Source organism: Myodes glareolus, chromosome 4 (genome assembly GCF_982192425.1).
Source record: "Myodes glareolus chromosome 4, mMyoGla1.1, whole genome shotgun sequence".
In the NCBI taxonomy this organism is placed as follows: Eukaryota; Metazoa; Chordata; class Mammalia; order Rodentia; family Cricetidae; genus Myodes; species Myodes glareolus.
In genome coordinates, this window is record NC_142029.1 from 78441803 (window position 1) to 78461569 (window position 19767).

At 45.1% G+C, this 19767-nt stretch overlaps 1 protein-coding gene across 12 annotated transcripts in view; it reads right to left on the minus strand.

Moving 5' to 3' along the window:
- Positions 1-19767, minus strand: part of Ncam1 (neural cell adhesion molecule 1) — a 293616-nt gene that overhangs the window by 30367 nt on the left and 243482 nt on the right. For 3 of the 12 annotated variants that reach the window (XM_087905635.1, XM_087905639.1, XM_087905641.1), the window contains exons 9-15: positions 15623-15652; positions 11083-11233; positions 10455-10639; positions 10015-10111; positions 9519-9689; positions 7893-8024; positions 6777-6791 (exon numbers count right to left, since the gene is read on the minus strand). In XM_087905635.1, coding sequence (XP_087761761.1) covers positions 6777-6791; positions 7893-8024; positions 9519-9689; positions 10015-10111; positions 10455-10639; positions 11083-11233; positions 15623-15652 — 781 coding nt within the window. The remainder of the gene's footprint in view (positions 1-6776; positions 6792-7892; positions 8025-9518; positions 9690-10014; positions 10112-10454; positions 10640-11082; positions 11234-15622; positions 15653-19767) is intronic. The other 9 variants (XM_087905637.1, XM_087905644.1, XM_087905646.1 and 6 more) reach the window with 3 other exon arrangements.

The window sequence follows — 19767 nt, forward strand, 5'->3', positions numbered from 1 at the left end:
GGTTTTCCTAATCTTTTTCTGTTTTTAACAGGAATGCCTCTTTGGAAAGGTCTCCTCAAGCATAGACTCTCTTCCAAATAATCACCCCTTATTCCTTCGGTGGGGCTTCATTTGTTTTCTTGACCAAACAGACAGCATGCTTAGGAAACTGGTCAAGGCTGCAGGCCTCCATGCAGTCACTACTGTAGTCTGTGCTACTACAAACATCCAATCAGAGGCGCTGCCCAGAGCAGCCAGGCTCAGTACTCACTAGACAGGTCTGTGGTTGGAAGGACAGGAAGAGGCCAGGTTGCTATGGGAACATGAAGGACAGGAAGGGCACAAAACGGTAAAGGTGAGAAGAGAGATACAACTTAAATAACCATAATTACAAACTGAACATATAAGTGTGTATGCATATATATGTATATCATATATGTGTGTGTACATATATACACGTATATATGCATCAGAGAAAGTGGGACAGTCACTCACCCTGCCTTCCTGATTTATCAGTATTAATATAAATATTTTAGAGAGAGTAAAAGAAATTTTGCTGACAAAGGACTCGTGAAACACAAGATACCGAATCTCTCGATTATGGATACTATGTCTCGCGTATTTTGATTAAATCATTTTTTTTCACAAATATCCATACAGCAATGGGGAATTTATCATTCATTTTAGAAATAAGAGCTCTGAGACTGGGGATGCCAAGGGACTCATCTGTGGTCATGAAGTTATAGATTGAAGGATTAAAAACAAAAATTCGAATCAATGCCTGGCTGATTCCAAAGCCTGGTTACAGTCCATAGCTTGGATTGAGATGGTGGAAACACTTCTTATTAGAAATGACGGGAAAAGGGACGTTGGTTTGGGGGTGTCTGCAGTATTAAGGAGAATAAAGCCAGTCATGAAGGGCATGCTGCTGTGTGCTGCTCTGGGCTGATGCTGGCATTATACCATTCACAGGGTGGACACCTAATGCCCCACCCCTGTCCCCTTGTTAGAAAGCCAAGTTCAAATTTCCAAAGAGTAGAAGGCCTGGAGCCTTCTCCATGCCTCAGGAGTCAAGAGACAAAAGTACAGAGGGGTGAAGGGAGGTGAGTGGTCAGGAGCCAGGCCCACCCTCTACAGCAAAGGCCTAGGCCATGGTCTACTGGGTCAGCGACCCCACCAAGGGGAGCAAAGCCGAGCTTGATAAATGTTGTAATTGTCATTGTTTTCTGTAGGGTGGGTAGGGGACTGACTGACTCATCGTCTGATTTTAGGACAGAAATCAGCAAGCCTCACTTGAAAGGGTTAAGTAATTTGTGCAGATCCCGGGTGCCAGGCACATCTGTGAGCAGGCACTGTTATTTTTCCCACAAATATTTATGAGTCGTCTACGCACGTATGGAGATGGCAAAAGCTACAGGCCTCACTATCTAATTTCAGTGCCTAAGTCCAACTAAAATAAAGGGTGAAAACGCAACACCTCAAAGCATTTTATATGACCCTGCAGGCAGGGCAGACTTTTTTTTTTTTTTTTCCTTGGTAAATTCCTTTGCCTTTTCCAAACATCGGCTTTGGTCTGGCCCGCTGGGAATCACCTCACAAGTCTGTGGCTACCAAAGTAGCCCCAGGGCAGCTGTCTCCAGGGCTTCCTCCCCAGAGCACAGCTCTTCTCAAGTCTGCCCTGAGAGGCCCTGGGCCTATTTCTCTTTCCCTTTGCTTCTTTTAAAACCTGATGTGACTTTCCATTTCCAGAGCTGAATTATCACCTGTTGAAGCAGATCACCTCAGACAGATGAGCCTGGTAGGTGGGAAGCCACCTGCAGAGACACGGGGGTGAAGAAAGCAATACTCACTAGCTCGTGAAGACAATGGAACAAGGGTGGAAGAGTTAGCAGGAGCCACTGGAGAAAGAAAAATGATGGTTAAAAAAAAAGGAAAAATAGATCATTGAAAGCACACAGATGCTGAACTGAAAGAAAAAATGGGAGTCGTCATCCTGGGGAGCAGATGTGAAATTGGAAAGAGAAAAACTGCGCACGGCACAGGTGACTGGCACATTATTGGAAAGTATGCAGGGCTCTATTTTAAGTACAAACCAGGACCCAAGACACTGTTAAGTCTGTCATGTAGGTAAGGGATTGGCCAGGGCCATCTGAAGAGGCTTCAGACCTTGGTTGAAGACAGCCACTTGGGCAGGATTACCTGTGCCCATGAGCTCTGAGGGACAGGAGGACAGGCACCTAGGCCTCAGTTTAGTGGGAACTTTAATAAGGAAAGACTGGCTTTTCATGTCACATTCTAGATATGTGCTTCTATATATAAGTATGTATCTATGTGCACTACATTGTGTGTGTGTATACATGTTTATGTTAACAGATGCTTAGCCACACCTCTGTGGGTATGTGTTGAGGCCCTAGCCACACCTATATGAGTATGGGTTGAGGCCAGAGGCTGATGTTGTGTTTTCCTCAACTGCTTTCCAACGTATTTTTAAAACAATTTTATTTTAAATTGCATGTATGTGTGTATGACTGCATATAGATGCTTATGTATGTGCACATGAGTGTAGGTGCCTGAGGAGACCAAAAGGGGGCATCAGATCCTCTACAACTGGAGTTACATATGCTGTGAGCTCTCTGACAGGGATATCAGGAACTTAGCTCCAGTCCCCTGCAAGAGTAGTACATGCTCATACCCTTGAGCCACCTTTTCTGTCTTCAGCCACCTTATCTTTGTAAGATGGGGTCTCTCACTGAACCTAGAGCTCACTGATTCAGCTAAGCCAATGGGCTCGGTAGCGAGTCCCAGAGATCCTGCTGTCTCTACGCCCCGCTGGGTTGCAGGCACATGCTGTCATGTGTGCATGGCTTTCTTATGTGAGTGCCGGGGATCAAATTCAGGTCCTCACTCTTGTACAACAAGCAATTTACTGACTAAGCACCTTCCCACCTACTGCCTGGTACATATAGCAAAACCTATACATCTCACTCTTGAACTTCAGTAACTGAATGAGATGGAGTTGGCCATCTTCAATGGCTGGGTACAGCCAGTTTTCATACAGAAGCCTCTGGAAACATGGCTGCTTTCCAAAAATCCTCCCTAAAGAAAGTGACTGTTTATGCTGCTAGGGAGGAGGGTGACAGGCAACACTCAGGGTCAGTCCTGCTCCCTCAGAGAAAGGGGATGTTAAGGATACAATATCCTCACAAACCACCCTAACTACCATTTACCATGGAGGATGATTAGAGACTGTACACTGGGGCACTGAATGGATCTTTACCATTTGATTGAATAATATCCAGAAGCTGTCCTTCAGCAATAACAAACATAGTTCCCTCCGAGAGCTCGGCGGTAAAATGGAAGAGCACCAACCTGCTGACAGTGCTAAATCAATGCCCAGGGTTTGGTTTTCCAGGACCTTCTAGGTAAAGTTATCTGATGAAGCCCAGAGTCAATGTGCACGAAGTCATAGCATTTTGGTTACTAAACTTTCATGAATAGGTGGCTCAGCTAATTAAGGTAAAAGTCTCTCTCACATTTTCTTTGTGTGTACGTGTGTGTGTGTGTCTTAAGATACATAACTGTTCATATTATTTGGGAAAGGCCTGATAGCTTATGCATTTTAATCATATGCATTCCAATGTATTTAAGGTGTCCTCACATGTGTCACAGAGGGGACGATAAAACATGTATGTATTAAGATAAAAATCTCAAGACACCTCTTTTAAAAAACATGTGACCTCTACACCTTCAAATACCCTATTTTGTTTCTTGGCGCAGAAGCAAAATCAAAAGTACCATCCAGGTCATGAAATTCTACAAGTGACAGAGCAAACGAATTCAGGCAAGCAGTCCTGGCAGGGAAGCAGCTCCTCCTGAAGCATGCAGGTTACAAGCTTGACAGCAAAGGGTCTTGAGTTCACACGGGCATTGAACTTGAAAACATGTACAGCAGAGGTTAGAGGTTTGTTTAGTGTCACGACTCTCTTTTCATCTCCATGCACTGGATCCAGAGGACCCTCAATCAGCTACACCCTGCTTCTCCGGGCAGCTGGGAGGCCTTGGTCTTTACAAGCTTACAGCTTTTGCTAGTTTTGCCTGCTCATCTCTGATTCTGATAAACCTATACCCCTAACTGTGCAGGTGTTTCCTAGAGAGCCAAGAAATCAACTCCATTACTGAAACATCTCATTGAATTTCAACAGTTAGTTAACATCAAAGACTGGTCTCAACTAACACCTCCTATCTTAGAGGTCTGGCAGCTAGCACTTGTGGTCCCGTGCCTTCTCTCTCCTGGGGCTAGGGTTTATACTGTGGTCCCAACTCCAGAGCCCCAAGTCAGGCTCTGTATATACACCCACAGTCCTATAGCATAGGGGAGTAGTGCCGGAGGGTGAGCTCAGGCTTGGCAGCACACACAGCTCAGGGGATAGATGATTCTTTATCTGAGTTCAGGCGACTTCATTGTCTCCTGAGAAGTGGGAGTGAGGACCCAGAGAAGCGCCTTACTGAGACTTCACAGTGCCAAAAGTAGGCTGACCTCATCTTCCCACTGTCTCCTGTTTCAGAATGGGTTTGAGCAGCAGGATACCCCTGGGCCAGACCCGCACTTCAGTGACGGGAAAGCTTATGAGGTTGCAAGGGAAGACCCCACTGAGGTGTCTTCAAAAAGGGTACTGTTTCCATGTTTACCAAACCACCACGCCAATAATTCTACACAAACGTCTACGATTACACTTCACTCTGCTTGTCAAAAATAAGGTTGCTTTCTAATCCTTCCTTCTTAACCCACCCTCTTTCCCTTCTCCCTCGTTTCTTTCTTTCTTCCATTCCTGCCCATATGGAAGGTTGAACCTGTGGTTTTACATAGGCTGGACAAACATTCCACCACTGAGATACGTCACCAGCCCTTTCGCTTTACACTTTATCTTGTGACAGAGTCTCACTAAGATACCCAGGGTAGCCTGGAACTCTGTCTGTAGCCCAGGCCGGCCTTAAACTTGTGGTCCTCTTGCCTATGCCTCCCAAGAAGCAGGGGTTACGACTATAATTATTAAAGCCTGTGCTTATTAACTCTTATAATAATACCTTTATTATATGATTGAGAAAACCTACTTTCGTGCTAACTGCTGCCCTGCCACAGCTTTCTCTAGAGGATCTCAGCATCCATAAATCATCCAATTTCACACTACTAACAGCAAAATACCAAGTCTGGTGGCTTCCCTTTAAAAAAAATTAACAACTAAAACTAAAATTAAAAAACACAATTAAACACGTAATTTTTGAGATGATTTAAAGCATACCTTCTGCTGTATTAAGAAGCAAACACAAACCCCCAACAATTCTATCTTCATAAAGCCCAAGCTGGCAACGAAAGGAAACTTCTGTGACCTTGAGGGCCCAGAGCGGTTCCTCTGAGTCAGCTGTAGTCACTGGGAGAAGGCCGTCACAAGCAAACCTCAGCCAGGCCTCCTTCTCGCCAACCTAGCAAAGCTGGTTCTTGCTTAGTGATCACTTCCTGTAGAAAAGGGCCTGGAGGATGCAGCTAAGGATTGTTGGAAGGATCCAGAAGGAAGAGTTTTCTCTCCATAGTTCCCCTGGGGCAGAGCTGTCAGTCCTACCCGACTGCTCGCTACCTGCATCCCTCACTCCCACAGGCCCCGATTCTGACGCCTTTCCTAGCTGATATATTCAGACACCAACTTGGCTGATTGTATGGCATCCATACTCAGCTACTTAGTTTCTGCTGTTGCTGCAATATTTCAGAGTACGTTTTATAAATATAAGTTTCCCAGGGTGCCTTGGAGGACCTAGCTGCTTTCTGTGAACAGGGAACAGTTTCCTGAATATCTTTCCTTCCGGGTCTGTCAAGTGCCTCCTTTCTCTGTTCTCTAGGAGCTCAAAGTAGGAAGAGTGAGCCAAACCTTGGCAAAGTGACATTGGGAGTTGGGTGTCTCAGCCGGCTGAGGGGACAGGCCAATTCTACTCTCTGCAGCAGCCACCACCTCCCTTGTTTCCCTTGTTCTCGGTGTCCCCTAATGTCAGTTTACATAATTAGGGTGTCACCCCCATGGGGGACTCTCTCCCTCTCTGTGCTCTACTGGGTAGTTACTAAGTTAACTGGATAGTCTGTTCCCAGTGTGGAAATATACACTGTAAGTAAACCAGTGCTGAAGAGAGCTGACAAGAACCTAGAGCTTGGCCTCCTCCCTACCCTTACTATAGGCAGCTGCCTGCGGGACACAGTGTACACGGACACCTCTCTGTATATCACCACACCAGTAGACTCTGCTTGTCCGCATCTACCACGTAACAGATAAGCCACGAAGCATGCGTGCTCCATCCCTTTACTTCCTAAAAGCAAACCGGAAGATTTTTTTTTTTCAGTTCTTTGGGACAGTGTCCTCGTGAGGCAGGGTGTCACTCCTCTGGTACCAGGGCTAAAAGCGAGGGGCTGCTATGAGCTCGTTACCCGGAGACCGTCTGCAGATTTCCACCATGCTCTGTTCAGCCAACCTTATCTTTTCCGCAGAGCAATTACTACACACAAGAATTAATAAATAAGCACAATTTCAAGAGACACGGAAGTTGCATGCTCTAGAACAGTGGTGTTAGCCTCTCGGAGTAACCTATATATGTTAACAAAGGCACAGCTAGACTAAGGTCAGTGTGGTTAGGGCTCAGACAGCATCATCTACTTCAGCCTCTAGGGAACAAAAAGGGGGCCCAAACTAAATTATGAACTAGAACTAGATGTTAACACTATGGAAACAGGTAATGAGGTATGAAGAGGCACTTACGTGGAGGAGGGCTATCTGCATTTCCCATGGATGGAACACAGACGAAAAGAAAAGCCAAGAGACAGACCCAGGGGAAAAAAAATAAGATGTAAAAGAAATGAACGGAATCCACAGGGCACATGGAGCTGAAACTTAAATTATCAAATTACTTCAAACAGAAAGAAACACTCCCTGTGGAAGGAGGATGAGAACGGGAAGAGTTAAGGTGGTCTGTATGCTCCCAGGCCTCCCAGGAAAGGAAGCAAAGGGTTCTCGTGTGTGGATTAAATCAGGGGTTCAGGGAGAGCCTGGAGCTCCGTGGTCACCCAGGAAACCAGCTCTATCTACAGCATCTTCTTCCGCTGGAGTGACTCGGGAGCCTGGTGGGGCAGCAATGTGGACGGCAGAGGGATGCGGCCAGGGTAAGGCCGGGTCTGGCTGCTGTAGGAAAGGAAGGCTAAGCTGAGCAAGCATGGTTTGGGGATGGAGGGAATGACAGAGAGAAGCTAGAGGCGGCCCTGAGTGGAACCTGGGGAGAGCAGCTCGCCTGAAAGAGTCCTTGAGGCACAGATGGTCTGAGGAGTCATCTTGGGAGGGAAGAATCAGGTAAGTCCAGGGTCCCTTTGGGATGATGGGGACCTGCTCCTCTTCACAGAGATGACTCTTCTATGCTTTTCTCTCTCTATGACTTCATATTGCCAGTGCATCAGAAGTCCCAGGACAAATGACAAGAACAGTCACGGTCTCTATTATCTTCCTTTGAGTTATAGGGCGGTCATAAAGGCTTCTGTGACCTGGCTCAAATGGCAGCTCTCTCAACTCCTTCCAGATGCCCTGCGTGTTTCCCTCAGCTCTTCACCACAGCTAATCAGCGGTGGCCCTTGGCTGCTATTCTAACAAACTGGGCCACCCACGAGGTCAGTGTCTTATACCCATTTTCAGGATGAAAGGAAGGCAGATCAGCCATCCATCCCTGAGAACCAGAGTTTAGTGGGGGCACTATGAACACGGGGACCCAAAAGACAAAAGTTATCTTCTGAGCTAGGATGGGGACAACTCAGGGTCCCTGTCTATCCCTGAGGAAAAGGAGGAAGAGGGTGAGCGTGGGGAAGAGACAGAGGAGCTGGCTGTACTTACGGACTGGCTGTGTCTTGAACTCAGTGGCTGCACTGATCTCGCCCAGGCCCTTGCCGTTGAGGGCCGCCAGTCGGACCGCATACCTTGTCTCAGGCTTCAGGCCCATGATTGTGACAATGCCTTCCATGTTGGCTGTGGTGAGAATATGGAACAGATTAAAAGAGAACGGCCGTGGACAGGGGAACCAGAGCTGTGGAAGATAGTAGGGCGGGTCTTCATAAAATCAAACACAAGCATTGCCTGGCAAACATGTAGAAAACATGAGAGCGAGAGATCAGCAGATACCTGTACTCTCATGTTCACACCTAGAGTGTCACCAAGAGTCCAAAGTCACAGGCAGCCTTGGTGACTTATTGTATAACAGATGAATGAGTCAATGAGATGTAGCGAGGGCCAACAATGGAATGTTTACCCCATCTGACAGATGAAATGTTGACACGTGCTACAATATGGATGAACTGTGAGAACATTTTTGGTTTAAATAAATAAGTGGACACAAAGGGACAAAGAGCATATGAGGTACTCCTTTGAGGTACCTAGGGTAATAAGCTGGAGAGAGAGGGAGAGAGAGGGAGAGAGAGGGAAAGAGAGAGAGAGAAAGAGAGAGAGTAGAATGGTTGTTACCAGGGACCAGAAGGAGGTAGAGAAAGGAATTAGAACATAGAAATATTTTGAAGATGGACAGAGGTGATGGTTATGACTCAATGCTACTGACTTGTATTCTTAAAAATGATTAAATACAAATTTCATGTGGATTTTTACCATAATTAACATATAAATAGAAGTGATATTTTCAAAGAGATGGGGCTGGGGAGATGTCTTAGTGGGTGAAGTGTCTGCTGCCCATGCATGACGGCCTGAGTTGAATCCCCCAGAAGTCATGTAAAAGCTGGGGTGGAGGTACACTCTGCAGCCCCAGCACTGGGGGGCTACAGACAGATGGATCATAGATCACTGATGCATACTGGTCAGTTAGCCCATTCATGAATTTCAGGGTCATAAAATATAGGTGGAGAGTGATCTAAGAAAGATACTTGATGCTAACTCCACCAGAGAGAGAAAGAGAAAGAGAGATAACTCCACCAGAGAGAGAAAGAGAAAGAGAGGAAAAGAGAGAGAGAGAGAGAGAGAGAGAGAGAGAGAGAGAGAGAGAGAGAGATATTTAATCTTGAATGACATCATTGGATTGACTTAACTTGGAAGATAAAACAGGATTGGTTCAGAGTAGGTCCATCATCTTGCTGGCCTGGCTACTGCCATTAGTACATGACAGTCCCTGGATACAAACACCAAGCAGGGATGGCCAGGAGTCATCAGAGAAGAAGCAGAGAGCAGAGAGGGATGCTCTGTGTTTACCTTCCCCACCAAGATCACCAGCTAATTAGGTCTTCTGTCTAGGAGGCATCTGTGGTGTTCTGCCTATACTGGTGAGGTCATGAGGTCAGAAGCAGCAAGGGACAGAAGGCCAACAACTCTATGGAAGCATGACCCTAATCTAATTCTAGCTGGAGAGTTCCTAGTTCCGGAGGAAACTGGATGGGATGGTAGACGGTGACATCCTGCCCGTTCCCCTACCTACATGGTCAGCAAAGGTCTAAAGAACTCGATGGTATGTGCTGAACTCACCTTCTTTGGCATCATACCACTTGAAATGCCATGCTTCTTCACCCAGAGACTTCCACTCAGCCTTGTATTTGAGGATGGGCACGCCACCCGTGGCCTCTGGCTCGTCAAACTGCACCTGCGCTGTGCTGGAGTATGGCTCCACCCGGTCGATGGATGGAGAAGACGGTGTGTCTGTGAGAATTCATATAGACGCCCAGGTCATATATGTGGCCCAAGGCTACACTTTGAAATATATCCCACGCTTCTGCTCCCTCTTGGGGATCCTATCTAATAGTAAGAATTTCTGATTTGGGAGATTCCTCTTTCCTAGTGCACTTCAAATTCTCAGCTCAACCTGTAGTTAGATTCTCATACTTGAAGTGGCTTCCTGCTTCTTGACCCTCTGACTTTTCAGAGCCTGGATCTGTCTTCTACCCCTTCACTAGTGTCCTTAAAGTGTACGGGATGGGCCAATAAGGGCAGGGATGCTGTGGAAGTTGCGATGAAGGGTACTCACCTGCTTGAACAAGGATAAATTCCAAGGACTCCTGCCCAATGCGGTTCACTGCCGTACAGTTGTAGTTTCCAAAGTCATTTTCTGAGTCAGGGGTTACCTGTAGAAGGAAGGACCCTACGGGTTACAAATGTCCTATGGATGGCCACACTTATTTTGGTTTCTTAGATACAGTTAGGAAAGGATAAATATGGTGATATCATCAATCCCAGTGGAAAGAACCCAGTGGCTCACAGGAGAGGCACATTCCACTTGCCAATCCCAGTCTATCCATGTGCTTAGGACCAGTGAGGCTGAGGATGGAGACCTAGAGAAAGGCTTAGTTTCTTCTCCATTCAGTGTTCCCCAGTTCAGAAAATGCCAGGGAAGCAGGAGAAGTGATGGGGCCCTTCCCAATATGACACAGCCTGTTCCGCTCTGCCCTTTCCCACACCCCAACTCACCTCCAGGTAGCTAGCAGACGGGGTGTTGTAGATCTTGATATTGCTGTAGTTGGAGCTTGGCAGCAACTGACCATCTCGGAACCAGGAGATTGTGGCACTTGGGTAGGCAAAGACCTCACAGGTGATGTTCACCTGGTTCCCTTCCCAAGTATACACAGCCACAGGGCCCTGGAGCTTGGGGGCATCTGAAATGAATAACAGTGAACATCAGAACAGCTACCACTTTTTGGAAGACCCACAGCCTGTCTTCTGGCACTGGGAAGGTAGGCATGACCCAAAGCATAGGGCGTTCTTAAACCAGTGGAGCTCTGGGACATTTTGGAATCCATGTGTATCCATGTTCGGCTTGAGAAAACTCAGCATGGATGATTAGCTTGGGGATGGTGTGTGTGTGTGTGTGTGTGTGTGTGTGTGTGTGTGTGTGTGTGTGTGTGTATGTGTGTGTGTGTGTGTGTGTGTGTGTGTGTGTGCATGTGTGTGTACCTGGGGGCATAGCTCTGGAACAGTTGAGGACCAACAGCCTCGGGGAATGAACATGATGGAGCTTGTTGCTGAAGCTCATAGGTCTCCAGCATCCTGATCCTTCACTGCTCCTCCCCCACCCACTCCTTCCCCGGCCATTCCTTACATTGAACTTCAAGGTACATGGACTGGGAGTCCTGACCAATGGTGTTGCTGGCAGTGCAGATGTACTCTCCAGCATCTGTGTACTGGATGCTCTTCAGGGTCAGGGAGGACACACGAGCATGGCTGCGGACCACCATGTGTCCATCCAGAGTCTGCCAGGAGGAAAGGACAGCATCAGAGTCTGAGGTGAGGCAGAGGGCAGAGGCAGCTAGAACAGTGTGGGTCTAGGAGACAAGGTCATTGCTTGTCTGTGACCGGTCTCTAGTGTTCTTTCTATATCAGCTTCTAATTTCACTTCACCTAATTCATAACGGGGGGAGAGTGTGGGAACAGAGTAGGAGCTTTAACATAGTTCAAACAGAAAATGGGACTCGATCAGTTTGGAGCATAGTAAGGCCACCCAAGACTACTTCGGGATGTATTAAAATGGAAGCAAAAGTCTTGGATGGCACAGAAATTCCAGCAAGGCACAAATTTCATTCAGCAAGGCCTTGCCTTTTGAGATCCTGGGGACCTCTCTCTTGCCCCATCCTTTCCCTCTAGTCTGACTCCCCCACACCCAGTTCCATGGTGTGTGAATGTGTACTAGGGAATGTCAATGACCCAAATGTAAGGAGTTAGGGAAGAAATATCCTTCCTGTAGATGCGTCTTTTCCTTGGACACTTGATAGCAAGACAATCATCATTCTTAATGGGGATACAAGCCAAAGCTCCGGAACTGCTGAACTGAAAGTCGTCTCTCAAAATACAGGGCAAAGAGAGTCCTAGACTCACCCAGGATCCTTTGTACCAAAGCCTGCAGCCATCTCTAGTCTTTGATACTGCCATTAGTTTATTGAGTCTCCAGACTCACAAGAAATGAATGAGCACACAATCCCTAGGCAATGGTTAGTAGAGAATTTGCAAGGGTTCCCTCCTTGACATTCTAAGCAAAAGGGGAGCCAGCCCTCCAAGGGTCTAGGTATGTGCTCCTGGGCCAGAGTGCCCTGCAAACTGATAAACTGAAGAAGAACCCTATTTTGTGCAAGCTGGGACACCCCATTAAATCTAGCACAAGATTCTCAGTAGAGATGGATGAGAGGCGAGTACTACATCTGCCAAGGTATCAGGTTTGCTCTTCAGAGAATTAAATGACATATAACTTGAGTTTCTGCCAACATGCTGGATCAGAAGCCTGGGAGGCAGAATTGCAATGTCTTCTGTCAGTTAGTCCAGGAAGTAGAAAAGAAAGATCTCACTGGCCTTGTACAACAGTCATAGCAGATGTATGGTACAAAGTCCCTTTACTACCAATGATCAGCACCATTGGGATCAGGTCCACTTCAGTTACCAGTTCAGTTCTGAGTTGTATCTGGGAGCTAAAGCATGCTTCCAGCAAGGGAGAGAAGGGCCAAGGAAAACCATCTGTGCCTACAGCTCTGTGCATCTCTTTCTCTCAGGAATGGATACCCTGGTGTTCCCATTTGACCTGAAAATAGGGGAGGCTTGTTGGTCAAGAAGCTGCATCCTAGGACATGGTACACATTAGTGAGAGGTGACAGGAGACGGTCCCAGAGAGCCTAGAGACATTCAGTTTATTGGAGATGCGAGATGCTAGGACTCTGTTTCTTGTAGGCTGACAGTGGACCATCTTAGTCACTATTGTTATATGTCAAACAAAATCTTCACCCATCAGTGTGTATTAGAGACACTGAAAGCATGATGTCATTCTTGCAGGTAGCTCTAAAAAGCTGGCTTGGTTTGCTTGTCACTCCTCTCTGCCTAAAGTACGGCATAATTGAAGGAAAAGGGACTGAAGGTCCACACGTGGTCTTGTCAACTGTGGGATGAACTGTGAGGATTTGTGACCCAGATCAGGCTTGTCCAGGGACGACCATGTATATAATCCTCAGGGATCTAAGAGAACACGACTCCGTGAAAAGGAGGTAAGGGGAGTCTCACAGGTAAGAGCTTTGTCACGGAAGCAAGGGATGAACAGCATTCACTCAGAAATGTCTGAAGACAAGCTCCTGGAAAGACTGTACATACTTCTTTTTGTTTGTTTGTTTACTTATTTTTTAAACCTGGTCTTCCTGCCTACATTTCCCTGTTGGAGATTTCTGTCATTTAATGATGTCATCACACCAGTAGGCAAACCTCTATAGGGATTTCTTATTTTGTAGCGGCTCACTGCAAGTTTGATGATGGGATTCTCCACCAGGTGTCCAGTTATCCCTTGGAGGATACGCCAACGGACTCCAGTGTGATTGAGCGATCTCATCCTGAAATAATTTCCTCTGGCACAGGGATACACTCGTAAGACATGCCAACCAAAAGTCCTGCTGACCACTCGGGTTTCCCCAGAGGGAGCAGTGCGCTCAGGTAACAGTGAAACAAGAATACTACAGCACCGAGGTCTTTCTCTCTCTCTCTTTAAAAAAATATTTGTGACTCTAATTATTCCCAGAAAAACTATTCTCTCCCTTTTGCCAGATGAAAGAGTTAAGCCTTTCAGAGAATGCAGAAAGAACACGGCCACAACGTAAGACAGTCTTTGCACTCATCTGGACGATGGTCTCCATCTCTGAATGACTCAAACAGGAGAAAATGGAACTTCTGAGCCCCATGGGTAGCATTCACTCGAAAGTCAATTAATGTCCAAAGCGAAACATTCAGGATAAAAGATTTACTTCTGGTAAATGGGTTTGGGGGTGTACGCTTTCCTGGGAGTACACCCACTATTTCCACATATAATGATAATCCATTTAAAACCTCCTTAACATTCCCTGATAACCTGCAGTGACTCCTCAAGCCAGGTCTAGCTCAGAATGACAGAAGAAGGCGCACAAGGCAAAGCAGAATGAGCCCTGTAGCTGTGGAAGCCAGCCCATCATTAACCCCTCCTCTCTCTCTTCCCAGTGCCAATGGGGCCATAGTTTTGGGGCAATAACACACTCAATACCTAGCCTATGACAACACAAAGTGATTTCAAGGTCACAGGAGGGAAGCCTTTCAGTGGGGACATGTGCTTTAACAACAGTCCCCATGCCATGTCACGAGGAAGGCACATTACAGAGATGAACTAGATTTGATGATGGCGGACCGCTCAGGTGCAGAAATGGATGCCCCTGCCAGGAGTCAGGCGAACAACTTTTAAATACTAAGTGGCATTCAATATTTAAGGTTATGACCTGAACATGGGTCATATGATATGTGTTCTGAATGGTTATCACCCAGAAAGACTAAGAGGGTGCGCTCACTGAATTAAAATATAGAGCCTATTGCACTGCTGGATTGTCTTCTGTGACTGTAAATTGGGGCATTAAAGCTGCATTTGGAGAAGGACACAAAAGGGAATTTAACAGAAAGCATTCACAAATTAAATGTTTTAATCTCATACAGTTGTTGTGTGTGTGTGTGTGTGTGTGTGTGTGTGTGTGTGTGTGTGTGTGTACACATGCACATTTGTATGTCTATATGGAAGCTAGAAGTCAAACCCAAGTCTCGTTCTTCAGGAACCATCCACTCTGTTTTTCCAGAAAGAGCCTCTCGCTGGGATCTAGGGTTTATTGATCAGGTAAGATTAGCAGGGCAATGAGCCCCATGGATCCATTAGTGTGTTCCTCCCCAGTGCTGAGATTACAAGCACAAAATACCATGCTTTGCTTCTAACATGAGTGCTGAAGATCAGTACCAGGTCCTGGTGTGGCAATCACTTTCCTGACTGAGCTCTATCTCCCTAGTCCCAGACCAACTGGTTTTTATGTTCCAATTGGTCACTTATAGTTACATGAACCAGGTAAACAATGACAGGCATGGTCATATGAAGGGTCTCCAAGTAGTGCAATGAGATAGAAAAGTTAATGCTTAGTTTTCCACCTGAGTCCCATGTCACCTAGACTGAAACAATAGGCAGGGAAATTCCAAAGGCTAAATGCTACCGACTTTACAAAACATAAACCCATTTGTGCCAAATCACTCCAATCGTACACATTTAATGCTCCATAAAAATAACAGATTCGTTGAACGATTTGGAGAAACCTGTGAAAGATGTCGTTGGCATTGCTTTTGACAGGAAATGCAATGTGATAATTTACCAAGGCCAGTCATTATCAAATAAGTGAGCAACAAGATGAGTTGAGCTGGAAAGGAAAGGGCTGAGTGGGTTTTAGATCACTCACTCTGTGACTTTATGGTCCAGAGCCACAGCCACCAGAGGAGAGTTAAATTTTTTTTTTATTATTTCAAAATGCCTGGCTTGGGAATTGGGGCAATTTATTTCTATCAGTACAATGACCTGGGTATGATTTGACCAGCATCAGTAAGAGAATAAGGTCCTGTTTTAGGAAATAATAAGGATTTGTTCCTCCACTCCCAACACAGCTTGCTTGCTCATCCTAAAACAATGACACTATTGCTAGGTGATGTCTATGGCTATGGACCTAATCTTTAACTAAAGTGCTCATTAGGTTAGCGAGTCTGGTTGGTTATTAACTGTGATGGTGAGTTAAACCGAAATGCTTTGAGAGCTAGAGACTGGCTAGTGGTCAGGTAAGCTATACCTCTTGCTTCTCTGGTCGAGTCCACGAAGCCTGGAGAGAACAAGATATAAAACACAACAAGAAGGCAGTAAAATGTCACATGTTGCTTTAGAGAACTCACACTGCATTCCGTGCACATGCAGCTTCCTTTTACGTCAGAAGTTTGTTTCAAGGCCCACTTTCAATGACAATGACTAACCCCCAAATTTAATTCCGAACTTAGCTGACGTTCAGCTTCCCCTCCCTCTTATGCATATTAAAATGTCTAAATCAAACGTGAATTAAGCTCTGAGAATATATATATGGATACAAGCAGACATATTCAGTGCCTCCTATGCAAACCATCTTAAACAGCCTTTGTAATATTTGAGGGCACTATCCCTTCTTATCAAATAATTGAGGGTTATTTAGAAAGTAGATTTTCCTCTGAATGTTTTAGACAGATTACCACACACATACTTAAGCCATTTAATGCTCATGCATTTTCCAACTCAGCATGCACTTAATTAGAAGTTATTTTTTTTAAAGGAACAAAGCAAAGAGCAGAGAGATACAATGAGTGTGTGAGTATGAAGTCTTTGAGACTATGGGTCAGGAAGCTCTGAGGATACTAAATCCTGGGTGTTGACAATGGGACTTTATTGATTAAAGATAGGAAGTTCCCAGATAGCAATTGGATGGAAACATGGACCCTCTCCATCCAACTCACCACTAATGAGAGAGGGGAGAGAGTGAGAAAAGTCACACACATGAGGATTTAGGGAACTTTCTGCTCAAGGCTAGATTTGTTAATTTATCCAGCACATAAAATCTTCTCTGCTTAAGCTTTCTGTTTTCAAACCCTGAGTCAAAGACACCAGAGTTGTATGATCTTTTTAGTGGTGGCATTCCTGACTGACTGTCTTTGATGTTCAGATGGCAAAGGACACAAAAGATGCTAGAGACAGGGAAGGTGAATGAGTTAGCAAACAGTAAGTTCATGAAATGCGAGGTGTTTTTGTGAGACACGAGGATGGACATGTTACATTACATAATGTTGGGATGAAGGAGGAAATGAGAACGAAGAACATGCTAGGCCAAAGTCACAGTGGGCCAACACGTCAGCTATAGTCGACAATTCTACAATACTAGAAAGCTTATTTGTCACATGCCAGGGCTGTGTCATCAAGACTTTTATTTTTTTTAATGGGGTTAGATTACATATGGTTATTTGTTTTCAAATTGGAATCTTCAGGGTCTCAATCCCAAATCACTAGTGTTCTATGGCTTTTAAAATAAGCTGTTGTTAGGGACACAGGCTTCTGGTAGCTTAACCTAATTCTTCCCTGGCAGAATGTAGCAAATGTCTGTCTTGGCTCCAACAATTTGGTAAAGACATGTTCCACTTTAAGGCAATCTGATATTCAAATCTATATAATTAGGAAACAAGTACACTATGATGAATATGCTCCAAGTGTTGTTAGTGTTTGGTTGTTTCAATACTTATCTTTTGTTATTACATAAATGTATCTAATAGTTTATATGTAAATTAAAGTCCTCTTCCCTTGTGTTAAGCATTCCCTAGATACATTCACTGTATCTTAGATCAGGCTCTGATCAGTCTAAGCAGAACATTTCCCGATGTTTAAAAGTGGGCACTGAGCTTGTACCCAATTCTCCCTCGTGAAAAGAAAGGTTGGACTTTGAAAGAACTCAGAATTTCCAAAGGTCTCTCCTATTTGTGGACACTCTGTCTGTTCTATCTAGCACCTCACCCTTCTTTATCCTTAGTGGTGAAGGACTCACATACTCTTCTTTACAGTCATCTCAAGGCACAAAGACACCTAAATAGCAAGTGATGGATGACTTTCTTTATGCCTAGCATTGAGTATGCAGATCATAATCCCTGGGTCTCACTCAATATGTAAATGGTGCCTGAAATTGAGCAAACTCAAACACCTGGCAATTTTTACGATGGCTCTGTCTAGGACGAGGGCTGACATGACACAGATGCTTAATCTTCGCTAGTATCACAAACACCTTCACATACGTGTGAAAACTAACCCGTGATGATACTCACTTTCCCTTCTTCTCAGGATAATAATGGTTGCTAAGAAACAGATCAACGTTTGGCTATCCGATCTACCTCACCAATACCAATCATCTAAGTAGTCACACCCATCTTAGCTACGAATAGTTGCTAACCTAAAGCAACTTCATTGCCTGAGGCTTAATGGATTGATGCGACTTTCTCCAGTTAGGATGAGACTCGGAGCAGAGACGTAATCAAGGGCATGGTGTGACTATACTCATTTTGAATTCATTTCTTCTTTCCTTTATAAGGAAGAAGGATTCTGGTATTCTATCAGCAAGTCACTACGGGTCTGTAGGTGAAATCTAATGAGAAGGGCAGTGTTACAGCCAATCAATGATGTGGAAGACAAAGCTGGTTTAATTTACTTATACTCCTTGCTAAAGGAACCTGAACCTCCAAAAAAAAAATCTACCAGGATTACAGAAGAGCACCATAGCACCGACGCATCAATCCCATCGCTTTCGGAGCCACTGACACAGAAGGAATCGGAGGTCTCTGAGCTTGGACCTTGCCCCAGTCAACATCTTCATCAGTGGCTTAGATACTTTGAGAAAGGGCTCACATAGATATTTTGAGTAAGGACCCTCAGTTTGCAAGCAATGCTAACACAGATGTTAGGTGACAGCTGCACGGGGAATGCTGCTGAGTTCCCTGCCCTTGAACATTACGCTTAGTGCTGGGGTCACCACTGACTGTCCTACCTTATTCCTTTTAACATGCGGATATAGCATAAGGGGATCAACCTGAGAAGAAGTATTCTGACTTCCAGATTTGTAAGTAAAATTCTCATGAACAGCTAATGCCAACTGAAAGATGGTCTGAGACAGTAGCTCTCTGGGCAGGGAGAGTTTTAGTAATGATTGCAATTGGTTGCTGGTATTGGGGGTGGCGAGAAATGGCAGATATCTTGCAATGCGTAGGACAGTCCTAGCGAAGGGAGAGTCTTCCTAAAGGGTCAACATGACTGAGGCTGAGAAACAAAGCTGCGACAAATGAAATACACATACAATTCTGCATTGCTGCTTTTGCAATCAGTTTCATGAGAAGGCAGCAAGACATAAGTCACCTAAATGTAGTTCACAGTATAGACCTACATATTCTAGGTGACCATAATATGACATGACTCAAGGGCTAATGCTACCCTGACTACATGATATATCTAGATCACGGTGATAACTCCGCTGACTCTGTTCAGGTTACAGGGGGACAGTAAGGTTTTATTGAGGGCTGGTGAACTGAAGCTATCAAGGTATAGGACAGCCATCAGGGTGAAGGGTATAGAAATCCTGACATACGAGGCACTGGAGAATTTTGGGTGGCTGTTAAAGGAAGACGAGCTGTAGCTTCTATTTCAGTGACTCAGATTCTGAGTGGCAGAGGTGGAGGTTTCCGAGTCGTGGAAGGGGAAAAGACAACAGCCCTTCGCAATGCTGTAACCATCACATGTCAGGTGGGGGCTGAGTGACCTGGCAAGGATGCCAGAGAGCAAGACAGGTGGAACCACGTCACCCAAAAAGGCTCTTCCAAAACCATCTCTTAGCCTGCAGTTCTACGGGACTTAATGCTGAGGGAAATCATTCGTTTCACTCATTAGATAAACGGGTACCTTTGTGACCTGCCTAGCTGAGCACGCCAATTTTACAAACGATTTTCCTTACTCCTATAATTCAATGGTGCTGGTGATCTCAATACATAATGATATATAATACAACTTTACGTAAGAAAGAATGGGAGGGGAGGTTGCCAGAGTAAAAATGACTTGAATTAGAACGACTTGCTCACAGACAGACCACATTTCATCATTACTAGCCATCTACAATATCAGATTGGCATCAAGCTCTGATGCCAATATTTAATTAGTAGAAGCAGCAACTTTTATCATATAAGATTTGGTTTAAGCAAATACATTGATGTGGAAGCATGATGCACCTCTCCGGAGGACTGTTCAGACACTGACGGACTCGGGCTCCATTAACGACTCTTCAAGCAAACCTGAAGCTAGTCTCCAGTGAAAGAAACTGTGATCTAATCTGTGCTGGGCTTAAACAGTTATCTCAGATCAAGACAGACAGTCAATAGAAAACTGAGGGTT